The 15,903-nt window shown below is 51.5% G+C and overlaps 1 protein-coding gene across 1 annotated transcript in view; it reads right to left on the bottom strand.

Annotated features, from left to right (window-relative positions):
* ASS1 (argininosuccinate synthase 1) overlaps nt 1-15,903 on the bottom strand; it is a 91,265-nt gene that overhangs the window by 52,826 nt on the left and 22,536 nt on the right. The window contains exons 6-9 of the mRNA XM_019510672.1: nt 10,152-10,208; nt 6,553-6,627; nt 1,488-1,558; nt 747-777 (exon numbers count right to left, since the gene is read on the bottom strand). Of these exons, the coding sequence (XP_019366217.1) occupies nt 747-777; nt 1,488-1,558; nt 6,553-6,627; nt 10,152-10,208 (234 nt within the window). The remainder of the gene's footprint in view (nt 1-746; nt 778-1,487; nt 1,559-6,552; nt 6,628-10,151; nt 10,209-15,903) is intronic.

Below are 15,903 nucleotides of genomic sequence, written 5' to 3'. Positions count from 1 at the left end.
GCCACTCCCTCACTACTAGCCTTCCTGCAGACTACAAGCCAGTCTCCCACCCTCCGCAGGGCACTCTTGACCTGGTCTCTCTCAGCTGGATGGCACTGAGCAGCACTGCCCCAAGGCAGTCAGCTCGGAGTTGCCGCACTGCCATACAAAGGGATTTTATATTCTCTGATAGACCCCCTCCCTCCACTATAAAAGGATCCCTCCAGGGGGGTTTTAACCCTTCTTGTCACCCCAGAAATAAGCAAGTTAAAGGCACATAGGAGCCACAGACCTGGGCCAAGCTTATGGGGACCTTCCTCCCAGCAGGTGCATGCATCTGGAGAGCGGTTGGGCCAGAAACGTTCTGTCCATCCAAGATGCCCCCAAGCCCCTCACTCTCATTTGTGTCGCCCAAGGGGGATGGGAGACATGTCCTGGAAGCTGGGGAGCATTCAGCAGCCAGCCTGCCTCTCTTTCCCCCTCGCACAAGTGCCTCATCTGTCTAATTGCTTCTTTATTGTTTCCCAATGACATTTTCTCCTTCGGTGTCACCCTGAAATGGTTCCTTCCCCTATTCATCCCAGCGGCAATTAATGTGCCAGGAGGGGGAAGGCGGAGAAGGGGTTGGGGAGAGAATGGCAGGGCCTGGCCTCCTCACCACACACGCCCTGCCGTGAAATTTCCAATTAGTCTGCAAATGCATCAGACGCCCTCGGCCCTGGTGGCTGCCATGTAAGACAAGGGATGTAAAGGGAATGATCAATTACCTTGGGGTTCTCCAGGATCCCGGCCTCGTAGCTTCAGACGGGAAAGGAGACCGGGAGAGAGAAAGAAAAAAATTAGTCTTCCCCAACCTAAGGCCCTGCTGGGCTCGCATGGTTCAGGCATGTGTGGCACATAAGGCAATGAAGTGGCCGGCATGTCATCCAGCTGCCCTTGCTTCCCAGCCCAGCTGACCAGGGGGTCAAGCTTTTGGCTTGAAGGACTTTTTGGCTGACCAGCAGTTTACAGCTGGGGGGTCAAGCTTTTCGCCTGAAGGACACGGACAGAGGCAGAGCGGCACTGCCCAGGGGCGAGCCGGTCGTGGGGCCACTCTCCCTGATGCTGTTAATGCGAATGTTTTGGGGGGACAAGTGCCACAGGGTCTGTCAAGGATGTTCCTACTACGTACTGAGGCTTGGAAGATAAGCAAAGCAACAGCTACTGCTACTTGGAGAGCAGGGCATGAGGAAAGAGGTTGAGGCCCGGAAACAAAGAAGGGCAGGGGCTTTCACAGACCAGTCGTGGGTCAGGATCCAGCCTGCCAGGGAGAAGAACAACCTTCTTCAATGCCCACAATGCCAGTTCTCCTGTGTTGTGTGTCTTGTGCTGTCCTCTACACCAGTCTAAGTCTTGACCAGTCCCAGCAGCACTGGGAACTGGTCGTGCCACAAGGTGCAAGAGAAAAGAGCCCAGGATGCTGGCCCCTTCTCACCCTCCAGAAGCTCTTCCCATTCCTCAGGTCTCACCTGATGTGCATGAGGTTTTCATCCATGCTCCAGGGGCTCTTGGGAGTCACCGGGACTGGGATGCCATGTTTCTGTGGACAAGAAGGGAAGATGAACTTAGAAGCTCCCGCCGTTTGAGAAAGCTAGACTTGCTTCTCCGTACGGGCTGTGGCTTGGGTCTGAAACCCCTGGGTACTGCCCAGCACCGCTGTGACCCAAATACATGCCAAGAGGGAGTTAATGGCAGTCCTTAAAAATCCCCCAGAGCCGTTCAAAGGGCTAGTGCACGTCTCTGCACCTTGAGGCCAAGGGGCACTGCGTTACTGCAGAGCGCAGAGGTGGTTTCAAGCTCAGAGACAATTCAGAGAGGATGGTCTAAGCAACACCTCGGCAAAGAGGTCTGAAGGAGCTAAGCTGAGGGCTTGGAGGCCGGGCAGAGTGGTATTACTAGCACCGACACTTCATGGAAGAGAGAGCCTGGTTCCCCGGGAATGCTCCCACGCCAGGACATCACCGGAGACTGCTGGTTAATGGTTAGCAACCAAGCTGGAGAGACAAGCACCAGCCCTAAGGCCCGCACATACATGCAGGAAGGCAACAAAATAACAAGGACGTTATAGTTTGTTCTAAAGGCCGCGATGCTGCCCAACCCCTCCAGCATGGCTCACCGCCTTCTCACACAACCCACTCCCCGGCGTGCACCCCACTTGCCCCGTCCCACCCAATTGCACACTACCACCCACTCCCTTAACATAAGACTTGCCACTGACTGGGTCAGACCATGGGTCCGTCTTGCCCAGTCTCCTGGGTCACACAGGGGCAGAAAGTGGATGTTGGAAGGGAGCGTGAACAGGGTCTCACCAGGGTTTTTTTCCCACTCTTCCTCTCCCACTTGCAGCGTCCAGCCTGTCTTGCTTTTCAGACCGTCAGGGTCCCGCAGCAACACCATCGCTGCTCAGGCCTGCACAGTGTCCACCTGGCACCCCGACTGCTTCTACCGCCACCGTGTCTACCAATGTCGGGAGCATCAGTGAGCAGGCAGACACCCTCATCCAACCCGCCAGTTCTCCACGCCACTGCGGTAGTCAGGTCAGGGATGGCTGCTGCAATGAGCCACCTGCCTAAGCGTTCACCCAGCGGCTCAGGGGGGGGTTGAGGCCTAACCTGCACAGGTGCATGTAGAGGAAGCAAGCACACTCCCAGAAAAGAAAGCCCTGGTGTGGGAAGCAGACACTTTCCCAGACTTCAGGGCTCAGAGCCGGGTGGACCAGTCTAAGACCTTTCAATGAACTCCCTCTGACCAGCAGGGATGAGTATAAATCTGCCAGACACTGGTGCGCACACAGGCTAGCAAGCGACAGAAATTCAGGGAGAATGAATTCCCTGTCCCCATCCTCCCCACCCCATCCTGGGGCCAGGATCAAATGCAAGCAGCAGAGGAGATGCAGGGACCAAGCCGCAGCATGAAGCAGGACACGGCTCTGCCCACGGTCTCTCCTGGTGTCCCAGGCTGATCCAGCAAATCCAGGGAGCTCAGCCCTGCAAAGCCCCACCTGGGCTTTCTCCCTCCATGGCACTGGGAAGCTCAGCCTCTGACATTTGGCAGCCTGATGATGAGGAGACCCTGTCCACCCTCCCACTCCCACCACCACGCTGCCCTGCCCGCTGCTTCTGATCGCTCCATTAGCTTTCAAGAGCCTGTTAGTCAATTAATGCTCTTCTTTGTTTATTCTGAATGAGCTATAATCACCAGCACAGGGTGGCCCGGAGGTAATGTTCCCTGCTAACAGCTCCACATCCCCCAACCCTCCTCCCTTGAGTCTGCACACATACACACACACATGCACACTTCACAACTTTGCTCCTGCTCCCCACCCTCATATTTTGCACAAGAATTTCATGCTTTTCCTTCAGCCCCTGATTTTCCCCATGCTAAGCAGGTGGCAACAACAAAAAAAAAAGATCCTAACAAATTGGGTTTCCTGTTCGAATCTTCTTACACACACCGAACATCAGGTTGTTTTTCCCAATTCTCCATTTTTGTTCTACCATAAGAAAAAAAGGACATCAAAGCCTTGCAGCGCTCAGCTGTTTTGCCTGGGACCCTAGAGAACATCCATGCACCGATTCCAATGTCCCACCTGTTTCAGTTGAAGTCACCAGTATGAAAGCAACCTAAATTACTCCCAGTCTATTCCCTGAATCTGTAAAAACAAAATGAAACCCATGCCTGCCCTAACCGCATGCCTAAATCTCCCTTGAATCTCACACTTGCCTTAGGCTACAGTAACCAAGAGGAAAACCATATTTCCTGGGTCTCCCCCTTACTTGGTGAAAGTTAGTCTAGCGCCACTGAAGTCTATCCTGGCAGGAGATCAGGCTGTCTATTTTTAAGACATTTTTAGCTGTGTTACTAATGCTTTTGATTACCACTACAGAAATACCTATACAATTTTCACCATTTATGCTTCTTCAGCATTGCCAGTTCCCGGTGTTCAAAACACTTAAGTCAAGCTTCCCCAAGAATCATGAGATTGGCTTAAAATCAGTTCAGTCGGTGGTGCCTTCTGATGTTTGTTTGTAGGCAGCAAGTGTCCCTCCATAACCCTGAAAGCCAGATTTTCATTTCTGACAAATGAATAAAAGCCTAATCATGAGACTCCGGAAGCAGGGACTTAGATATAAATCACCAAGGGCTGGCAATGGCACCACGCATTAGCTTCATGGATTTCACTCTACTTGGACTTTAACAGGAAAGAGCTGGGTACGTCTTACCCAAGTACATGTTTTGATTTAAAAAACCCAAATTGTTATTCATCCAGTGGATAATTTTCTTGTATTGGACTCACTTGATTAAGTCGGCGCTCTCACTTTTCCTTATGGACAAGGCTAGTACTGAGGTCTCCACAATGTTGCAGAAGTTAGGGGGCAGAAGAATTACAATCCCGGCCCTGCACTCAGAGAAATCCTTTCTAGTTGCACTGAGCATTCCCCAAAATCCCTGTATTAGGATCATGTGAATGTAAGGCCCAAACTGAGTTCATAGCATCTGGTGACAAAGACTTGGGATTACTCACACGAGCCCGTTTGGGCAGGTGTGCAGGGCCCTGCCCCTGCAAACCTTTACAAATGCATTCAGCAATACTTCCACGAGGAGTGAGAGTCCCAAAGGGTCGAATTTTCCCTCCAGCCAGACCCTGTGTGACTAAGTGAAGTGCGCACCTCAGTGATTAGAGCAGTAATTCTCAACCGAGGGCCGTGCAATATTAGCACTGTTAGGTGTGCAAACACCTACGCACAATCGATGCACAAGATCAACCCAGAAATTTCACATAGGAATCCTTACTTTCAAAACTAATTTCCAACCTGTTGTGGTCTTTCTGAGCTTGTTGCAACAAAAGAATTGCCCTATTATTTTCAAGAAACCTGTGAGAGCTAAGCGCTGTCATTTTCTGACAGGTGCTTGGAGTCTACAGGGGTGACCTGAATCTAAAAAAGGTTGAAAACCACTGCATAAAAGGATCAGGCCCCAAAATAAGACTGAGATTGTGGTGGGGAGCAGATTTCTTCAGCTCTCAAAAGGGACGGGATACCGGAGAGGCCAGTGGTGGCTGATCCGTCTTAAAGTCTCCCCCCGTTCTAACGTCCTCCCTGCAAATAGGGCCCCAAACAGTGGCGTCTCTCTCTCTCTTTTTCATTTCTTTTTTTTTTTCCTCAAAAAAAGAGACACGTGTTCCATTTTCCATATAATAAAAACACAGCTCTCCTAATAACTCCACTACTTGACAATTTGTTTGGCAACATATGGGAAGCTCTTGTAAACTCCCCTCTTAATAATAAAACAACAGATGGCAAACACAATCCTCAACACGCAGCACTCCGGTCTTTAATGGGATGCGGAGGCCTCTCTCTCTGCTCTTAGCGCTCCACGTGGCGCTTCCCCTCCAACTCAGCACCTTGGCTTCACGGATATTATCCAGCCAGCCTAGACGGCAGCTATTTAAAAACTGAAGCAATTTTCTGGTTTATGCACAGAGCTGCTTTTTTCCTTTTGATTGATTGAGCCCACTTGTCAAGCATTTCCATGAAGTCGCTAAAAAAGAAAGGTACCCTGGTGGGCACTTAAGGAACCTGATGCAAAACTTCTAATATGTTTTATTGCAACTTGTACTTCAAAAAGGAAGGGACGACAAAAGGGAAAATGTATTTGCTTTGTCTATTACGCAAGCCATTGAGCTAGGACCAGTTTCCTCAGAAAGTGGATTACAATTAACATCCAGGTAATTATGGGCCATTTAAAAAAAAAAAACCCCACAATCATGCCCCTGAACAACAGCAAGGATCTCATGCAGAGCCAGCCTGAATTCCCACAAGGAACGGGAGCGGTTGTGCTCCGCTCAAATCCAGAGCACCCTCGAATTAGAATATAAAAGGCTTTGCCGCAAGATGGAATCAAGACAACTGATGTACGGAGAGACCCCATCCCCAGTTAAGCCAATCCAACCATCCCATTGACTTAATGGGAGTCCAGATTCTGCCCTGGAGCTCTATGGACCTCATTCCCCAGGGCCCTGTATTGTGTGCAGCCATAATGCCAGTGTCAAGAGGGCATAAAGCACCTCCTTTCTGATTTCAGCTTGCACTGGCATAAGTGATTGTGCATGATGCACGATGGCAGAAGCAAACCCCTGGACCTCGGCTCCCCAGGGATGGGGCTCTTCCCTTCACCTGCCCTGCCACGTTACATTGCAGGAGACGGATCATCTCCTCTGCCCAGCACAGTGGGGCCCCAGCCTTGATGGAGGCCTCTAAATGATACTGGGACACATGGGTTTGTTCTACATTTCTCCACTCCTGCACACACTGCAGGGGAGGTTGCAAAGGCATGTGTTCTGCCCCTGGGTACGGAGGGAGCGCTCGATGCTGCCACGCAGCGATGCCTCCCGGCCTCTTAAGGAGGCAGGAAGGGAGCCCACTCCGTTGGTGGATAGACAGCGCAGAGAAGGGACCAAAACGGAGGAAGCAGCCTACATCAGGAGCAAAGGGCGAAGAGGAAGGACCCAGGTCACGGGAAGGGAGCCTGTACCTTGGCATACTCCATCAAGTCGTTGCGTCCTTTGAAGCGGTTGTAGAACTCCGGCATCCTCCAAGGAGCGATGATCTGGAGGAAGGAGCAGAGACAGGGTCAGTCCGGTTGAACCACAGCCCTTGGCTACCTTTGTGGCCTGCTGAATCCCAGCCACAAGAGGCAGGTGGCCCAACCATCCTGGTCCCTCAGCCGCAGCTTTTCCGACTCTCAAACGGTTCCCAGGGGTTGATCCCCTTCACAAGCGTGCGACAGGCCTGCGGTGCTGAGATCCTGACCCAGGGGCTCACAGTGGGCATCAGCAGGCCTGAGAGAGCCCCTGTGAGCAAGCCAGCTGGGGACGATGGCCAGAGGCTGAAACGTGGCCAGGAGACCTACTTGGCTGAGAGTGCTGCATCCACGGCACGTGGCACCTATCCAACTTGACAAGGCACCCGGTGTAACAGGCAGAAGCAATGCGGAAAGGGGCCTTCACCCTGCTGCAACAAGCCAGGGCTCAGACCAATAGCAGGTGAGTGCAAGACCTCAGCCCCAGTCGCCCTCCTGCCCAGTACCTTCCGGTGAGAAACAAAGACATTCATGCACCCTGATCAGCCTTGTAAGCAGGGAAAAGCCTTCTCCTTCTCTCCCCCTTTAAAATACAGCACTGGAGAGCCAAGGCTGGTGTCTAACTACAGCTCTTTCCGGAAGATCTTCTTCCAGCCCTACAAGTGCCTCAGCCCCGACATAGGGAAGCTATGTCTACTGGCAAGAAGAGAGGTCAGTCCCCATGGCCCATTGGATCCCTCTGCCCTCAAACAGGGGTGCGAGCACCATCAGGGACTCACAATCACATCTCATCTTGTCTGCTTGAAACTGGCACCAGTGCGGAGCAGCCCCCGCACTGGTTAGCGGGGCCCTCCAGGCTCCGCTTGCCCCCAACAGACATGGATCCAGCCTATCTTTTAGTCGCTACTGTATTGACTGCCGAGCCCTGCATAGAGAAGCTTCCTCCCTAATTTCAATGCATTGCTTTGCACCCCACCAAAACCTGAGGAGGGACAGAACTAGGTCTTATCTTACTTACTGCTGCTCCATGGATATCTAAGGAGCAACCACTGCTGGCATTAGCAGGACCCTAAAGATGGGACTGGAGGTGTTTTACTGCGATGCAGTGAGCACCGTATCCAGCTTGATGTACACCTTGCTGGGGTCATCTGACCCCAGTGCTCTTTCCTGCCATGGCAGGGGGTCAGACTAGATGATCTGCTCAGGTCCCTTCCGACCCTAGAAACTATGAAACTATGAAGAAGCTTTCGCATCTACCTTGAGATGAGGCTGAGGAGTGGACCCACCTCTGGCCCACCCCAATCCCAGGACTCCCGTGGCTCAAATAAAATGAACCCAAACCAATGCTCATTTGGGGGTGTCACAAAACCTGGGAGCATGGCCACATTTTGAGCCCTCTAACCTTTCTCCTTGAAGACACCCCAGAGAAGAGTCTGCTCTCCCCACTCTTCTGCAGAAGACCCGCTGCTCCCCGCTTTCTCCGCAGGACCCCCAGACCCCTCACCATTTTGGAAGAACAAATCTAACACACCCCAACCTCCAGCCAAAAATAACACACGCACAAAGCTCCTCTCCCGCCTGGGTTGGTAAAATTCCTAGAGCAGGGAGTACTGCAAAGGGATGCTCATAGCCTGAAGCACAGACCACATCCATTGGCAGATTTAATCTCACCAGACAAAGGTGGAGTAACCCAAAACCCTTGCAAGCTGCCACTGTAACCCTAACGAGCAGCAGAATATGCCAAGACGGGGGGAGGGAGAAGCATCCATTATCCCACCAGCCACTCAACACAGCTGCCTTGTTACTGTTTGTTTCACGGTGTCGTGGTGTTTGGGGTAAAAATAGGTCAATTAAAGATCATTACAGCCCCCTCAAATGCCAAAACGTCACCTCAAGCAGCTGGCGGCTTGTTAAAGAAAAACGCAATCGCTTTGAGTCTGTGTTAAAAAATAAAAATTCCCCGCAGCCGACTACGCGGAGCCTCAGCAATGCTGCTGGAGGGCTAGGGAGCAACCTGGGGACCCCGCCGGGGCCCGAACGTCTGCCTGATTCTTCTGCATGTGGGAAGCACTAACGGGACCGTTTCACACATGTCCGGGCATCCAAAAACACCACTGGGGAAGAGAACAAACCAGGCCCTGAGCGAGGCAATTCAGCTGCAGTTACTGATCAGAACGGAGAATATCTAGTAACCTTTTGCACAAGGAACGGGAACATGTCACCAAGACAGCTGTGTTTGGTGACGGCTTGTCTTCTCGCATAGACCATCCTGGCGACAGCACCACGATGACCCTGTTACGTTTCTGTCCGACTCGCATCAGCACCCGGAAGCATGGGTGCTTGGATCTCGTGCAGGGATAGGACGCAAAATTGGGTCTTCGGGGATAGGACGGAAAATTTAGAAATGAGCCTAAGCTGCCAAACTGAGGTCTGGATTCACACTTGGCCAGAGCGTAGATGCCAGGGGTTTGAGTTAGGCTCATTTTTGCTGGCAACATTACAGACCAGGGGAGATTTATGCCACAAGAAGAGCATCTCATGCCATGATATCATGGCATCTCCTGTCTCATCCAAAACATGGAAAAGCAGAGACAGCTGGGAACATTGTGAAGACCCATGCAGGCTTATTTTAAGGATCATCCTGCAGTGTGGCCCAGGGGTCTAGGCAAAGGTGAGGTTGACTTCCCAGGCTGTGACCAAAGGAGATAAAAGCAACAAAAAAAGGTGCTTGATCCAGTTCCATTTCTTGGGGCCTCGAAAAAAAAAAATCAGCCCTGAAGACTACTTGGAGTTCACTCACCCAGGGGAAGGGTCCAGGCTTCATGGAGCATTTCTGGACCCTATATTAAGCAGAAATGCTAGGAAAACATTTTTCATCAAGCCTTTCAAATGCGAAGGCTACAGCAACACTGGAAACATTTTAAAATGTTTTCCACAACATTTTAAATGAAAAACCAAGGCCCTCCGCTTTATTTTTAAAGATTTTGTCAAGAAAAAGGGTTATTTTTTCCCAGTTTCCCCCCAAATTGTCCCTACTAGACAAGCAAAGAAAGGAAGGGGAGACTGAAAGTAGGGAGGAAAGAAAGGAAAAAACAGGGGAGCTTCCCATTTCTAATCATGGGAAAATTCAAAAGAAGGAAAACCTCTCATTGAGGGAGAAGAAAAAGATTTCCCTTCACTAAAAACAGTCTTGAATGAAATTATTATAGCCAGCTCCAACACAAACACTCTGAAAGGGGCTACGGTGGCAGAGTCGGCACTCATGGCCACTCATTTTGCAGGTGATGCCCTGGAGACCAGGCCTGGAGACCAGGTCAAAGAGAAGTGGAAGCATGGACCCCTTGGAGATTCCTCAAGGTAGATGTGAAAGGTGTGAAAGGCTTTTCCATGGCCCATACCATACCACAGAGAGTGAACCCAAGCACTCAAGAAGCATCTCAAGTACAGAGTAAACCTGCAAACAAGCATTACGGACCCTTCCCCATGCCAGTCATGTGCCCCAAAGGGTGCCCAGGTCTTCACCAGGCTTGGTGGAAGTCTGCAGTCCTTACCTTGATCTTAGGGCACAGGGCGTAACAGGTCAGCTCAAACCGAATCTGGTCATTCCCCTGCAACAGAGAAGAGGTGGGCTGAGGACAGTCCTGTGACTAAGCCCCATCCCTCATGTTCAAACATCATGCACAGGGCTGCGAACTTGGACACAGGTGGTGGCAGCATCCCAGAGCAAGGCAACATGAATCAGGTCTCTCTGGTCTCCTCGGAGCTGAGGTCAATATGGAGCCCAAGGCCCAGTTGTGCCCCTTCCCCAGCAGATATTCCCCCTGGGGCCAAGGTCTAGGGCTATGCACCCCAGCTCCGACCACTGCAGCTCGTAGGGAGAGGGCTTTGGGACAGCACGGGGGAAAGGGGATGAGACAGGAAACTCCGGGTGTGTTAAGAACAGTACTGCCTTGTGCATTTGCCAAGCCATTTGCAAAAGCAAGCAAGAGAACCAGTCAATGCCAAGCTGGGGCATCGTCGTGCAGCACAGGCAGTCTTTGGAGCACTTGCTTTCCCTGGCTGAGCTCGTGAAAGCAAAAGCCCAGGGGTACTGAAGGCTTGTGAGCCAGATCCTCAGGTGGTGTAACTCCATTGCACCAACACAGCTCCACGAAGTTACACCCGCTGAGAATCCAGCCCAGTGACTCTCCATCTTCTCATCCCATCCAATGAAGGCAAAGCAGAGGAAAGGTCTGCAGATCCAAACTGAGGAAAAGAAACTACAGGAACGGTAGCACTGCAATATCAGGGGCCCATAATGTGTACAGCAGTGCCTGGAAACAAGAGATGCTGAATTCCAAGCAGGAGCGAAGGCCTGTTTGTCACACTGCCCCCCCTGCTTTATTGTGTGCCCACGAACACATGACAAAAACGCTCTTATTTACCGGGACAGCAGCTAATGGGCAAGTGGCCCCCTGACTATATCAATGTGAGAGCATGAGAGCCAGCGAGACCCAGACAGTATCTGTCTCTAATTAACCTCCTCTCTCTGTAATCCCTAACCCATCTGTTTTAGAATTACTGGAGACGACAAACGCTGGCTCAAAGCCATGCCGCAGCCATATCGCTCTGTCCATCTCTGCCTCCGCTCTCAGCCAGGCACACGGCAGAGCCGAGAAAAACACAGCTCAGTGCTGCTGCCCAGCCATGACAAGAGCCGTGTTGCAGGGTGAGGTGTGCACACACGTATGTTTGAGCTGAACCAAAGGTATAAGGCACGTGCAGGAGTTGCCCTTTGCTGTGGCATCAGGCAGTGCTAACCGTGAAGCCGGTCGCCATACAAGCAGCCTCTCAATAGGAGATCCCATCCAATTGGGATGAATAAACCTGCCCCAATCCTGCAGCAACTTGGGAGCTGCTCAGGACTTTGATTTGCACACAGAACTTCACAGCCGCTGCAGGGAGGGAAGCCAGACCCCCCTAAGTCAGGAGAACCAGCCTCTGAGCTAAAAGAGCATTGCCATTGCCTGCCAGTGGTATAGGACCTGTGGCTGGTAGCTGAGAAGCTCCGTCCCCATTTGGTAGAAGGCAACTTTATCCAGCGCGTTACCCTAGGTAACTGATGCCTCCATAAGCTCCCGGAAGCAAATCATGCTCAGGCAGAGGCAGGTAGACATCCCCTATTTGAGACAGAAAATCAGTGCAAGAGCAATCTGGCTCATAGGCCATTCACTGGTTTCAGTCATAAACAGCTTGGGTTATGTAGGCAGCTGGACCCGCAAAGGGGAAGGAGATCTTGAAACAGAGGCCTTTCCTACATAGAGAAATGTTCACCCTACAGCAGCGGTTCCCAGGCTGTGGTACAGGTACCGCCAGTGGTACACAGACAACCTGTCAGTGGTATGCATTGACAGTTTTATTATAATTACTTTATATGACACAAATTTGCTGGTGGCACTTAAGGTTGAACTGAAAAAATTGCTGGCGGTACTTAAGGCTGTATTGTTTTAAATTGGTGGTGTGCAATCTGTCAGAGTCTGGGAACTGCTGCCCTACAGTACACTGGGCCCTGCAGACAGGCTCAGCTCCCTCTGGGAACACCCCTCACTGGGAAAAACCAGTGGCCTTTTTTGGTTTAGCTCCTGTTATTTCCAATATCAGGACATCCATGAATTTCCACCTCCCTAGGAACAGGCCCTGAGTCTGAGACTCCAGCTACCACGGGCGATCTCTGTGGCTTTAACTCGCCCCAACGTGAGCATGAGCTCGGGGCAGGGCTAACAGTTCATCTGTGCCCATCTCTGGATCAGCCCTGCAGAGAGGGCAGGACTGTGCATGGCATGACCGAGCCCTTCCTAGGTGGCCAACGGAGGTGCTTTCATGCCTTTAGCGAGCCCTCTCCACTGCACCACAGGCACGTGTCACCCCAGGGATGCATTTAATGTTACCACAGGTATTTTTAGAGGGATGGATTTTCAAAAATAGCTGACGACCCCATATGCACTCAGCCTGCATGACTCTTGCTAAATGTGTCACTGAGACATCTTGAGGGCTTGTCTAACCCAGGCTCACCAAAATGACTATGTATTGCTTTGGACTGCGAGCCTTAAAGGAAAAAAAAAATGATTACTGAAGCTAACCCAGGCTTACAAGACAACCTGAAAGTCAAACCGGGACAATGCAGAGTAAAAGCGACACACCAACACAGGCTGCCCAGTCTGTACAAATTCAGTGGCAGTCCAGATGTGGGCAATGCCAAAGGCATTTAGGCACCAAGCCCTCTTTGTGGACCAGGCCTATGTTCTAAATCAGAACAGGTCACAGAGGGCTCCCGATTCCCTTGCAGGCAGGGACGACTCACAGGACCCAGGTCTGGAGGTCTAAGGGGACAAGCTGCAACAGTGAACCTTGAAGAAACCTTCATCTTCTTTCCAGGGAGCTGGGAGAGGAGCATGAAGGTGTTCCAGCCGCCTGCGGAGGGTTTAGATTGAGAGTGTGGTCGGGGGTAGAAAGGTAAGAAAGGTTTATTGACTTAAGAAAAACACAACTACGCGTAGTAACAAGACAAACGACGACAGACAAAAGCAATTCGCATCGGCAACTTATTTGCAGTCCCTCTGATGCTCGATACACAGCAAGCTTCTTTTTCCACAAAGTTCAGTGAGGTCAGGCGTCCCCAGACAACGCTGTCTGAGGGGTGCCAGGAAGGACCCTGGAATGCAGTTCTTGGGGTCCTTGAGGTCCACAGGCCCACTGATCTAGGCAACAGCTAACTAATCCTTTTCACAGAGCTGCATCTTCCTTCTGAATTGTTTCCAAATATTTCAGCTAATTTATAGCTTTTGAAGGACACTGATAACGTACAACCACTTAGTTTCCTTTTTCTTCAACTGTCCTTAGACTGACCAATAGCAGTACAAGCCTTGCATTCTTTTGATAAGGTAATTTTAACTGTGCCACAGGGCCTTACTACTTCTAGGCTCTGCTAAATTTGCTAGGCCTTACTTTATACAAGGCCTCACTACATCTTAAACTATAATTAGGCTTTTAGCAACAACTTATAGCTTAATATCTAAACAAATACAGGAAAACACTTGGTCTAATCTTCACAGAGCCTTCAGCAAGCACTTTTGTCACACAGACATACTTTTCAGCTGCCACAGAAGGCACTGAGGAGGATGGCTGTGTAGGGAGGAAGATCATGGAGTGTGAGATGGGGGGTGGGGGGGAGTTGATGGCTTGCTCGATTGTGGACACCCTTTCATCTTAATTGGTCCTTGCCAACGAGCCCCCTGGCAAGAGCTGTCTAATGAGGCCAGGTACCTTGGTGCAGGAGGGTGGGAGCAGCTCAGGGAGCTATTAGTCCTTTTTAGGGAATAGAGATGAGTGCCCAGTTTCCACCGCCACTAAACAGGATACCCTCCCCTCGCCCCCCCTGTTCCCACAACCCAGGCCCAGCGGATGCATTTGCTGCTGGTCCAGGGAACCCCCTGGGACTATTACACACGTGCACATATGAAAGTACATACACCAAAACACTAATTTCCCTTACAGGCCCAAAACACGTCCATCTGCTCCTGAGACAAGGGCGCTGCAGATGGTGCGCATTTAAGATGCTGGAGCCCCTGCTGCTGCCGCAGCCGGGAACAGCGCATTCCCGGGTCAGGTTACCAGCACTCACCTCCTCCTCCCCAAACCATTAAGCTGAGGAGAAGACAGACTTGGCAGAGGCTCAGGGTGCTGCTTCCTGGCTACTCAGAGTCAGAGTTGGTGGGGGAGGGAGGTTGGCTTCTGCAGTGTCAGTCCACGGAGGTGACTTTTTAGCGGGGGGCAGTGGAGGGGAGCTCAGTGCAGAAGCAAGGGTATTTGGGGGCTGTATCACTCAAGCGCAGAGCATGGCAGCCAAGCAGGCACGGCATCTCTGGCTCCAGAGCCATGCAAGTGAATCCTGCTGCATGATGTGTGCCACCAGGAATGGGACTTGGCCCTTCAGGCTGAGGCATCAAGGGATGCTGGCCCCATCCACTGTGAGCCTCTGAACCGACTTTTTGGATCGCTCAAGAGCACCCTCCAGTGGACGGCTTAAAGAGGAGCAAACAGAAAGGGTGACACCTGCCCAAGGGGATGTAGCAAGGCGCATGGGAAAAGCCTGTGCAGGGAAGCTGCACCACATAAGTGGCTCCCTATCCTCCACAGGTGACAACCACTTTCGGAAGAACAATGAGACTGAAGAGCTCTATCCTAACAGACATCCCTCGAGATGCTGCCCCTCCTGCTTCTGAGCCTTAATCCATTGCCTGTTGCACCCTACAGCAGCAAGCTCTTCAAACCCTCTGCTGAGGCCTTCTAATAGCAATCGCCCCCTTCCTAGCTTGTCCCGTTGTTTCTCCCTTGGGCAGGGATGGTTAACTCAGATTGGGCCCTCCTCCCTCTTCCTTTCGGTGGACTCTGGAGGTCTGATACACCTCCCGACTTCCCACGGCACACCTGGAGATCTCTGACTAGCATCCAGCCTGGAAACAACTCAGTGGTTTTAGATGGGTGAATACAGAGAAGCATCTTCTAGCCAGCTCTGTGTCCTCCTCGCTGGAGGCAGAGTGAATGTCCACCACAGACCACGACAAGTGCACATGGTGCATGCATGCCCAGAGGAGAGAGGATGCAGGTGGTGGAGGGGACATACCTATGCTTACAAAGTGTTTCCACCATCAGGGCTGCATCAGAGCAGCACCGAAAAAGCTAGTCCCAGGCTAGAAGAGAAGCAAGGGTTGACCGTGCTGCAGGAAAGCTCCATCTCAGTCTAGAATGAGGAAGAAGGAAGGAAGGAAGGTGACGTCCCTCATTGGTTTTACACAGGCAGGTTCTCTGGACCAGCAGCCAGGCCCCACCGTGCCACTCTGTGGTCTCTGTCTGCCTCTAGCGGGGGAATCTCCATATTGCCACCATTTGTGCTTGCTCTTTGCTGGCTGGGGAGCAAGTCACCCACCTCCAGAATGGCAATGCAGGGTCCTTGCCCCCTCTAGTGGAAAATGCTGGCCAAAAAAACTTCCCCCAATGTGGTGATCAATGCCGCCCCGTCTCTCCCGAAGAAGGCTGGATAGATTTGCACCGTACAGACTAACCAAAGTAGATAGCTAGCTGGCACAAGCTTTCCCAAGTTCAAGCTCACTTCATCACCTGTGCCTCCCATCTCTTCAGGGCAGTCCAAATGAGGAGAACCAGCCCCACCTGCTAACCCTCAAGCAGTTGGAGCAGAGCTTTCAGGTGAGGAGAGAAAAAGATTAGTCCTAAAATAAAAGGAGGGTGGAAGGTACTGGTATGACT

The sequence above is a fragment of the Gavialis gangeticus genome, unplaced genomic scaffold (genome assembly GCF_001723915.1).
Source record: "Gavialis gangeticus isolate Ggan-Ray unplaced genomic scaffold, GavGan_comp1, whole genome shotgun sequence".
In the NCBI taxonomy this organism is placed as follows: Eukaryota; Metazoa; Chordata; order Crocodylia; family Gavialidae; genus Gavialis; species Gavialis gangeticus.
The sequence above is the reverse complement of the archived record's forward strand: the minus strand, read 5'-3'. Positions and strand labels throughout refer to the sequence as shown.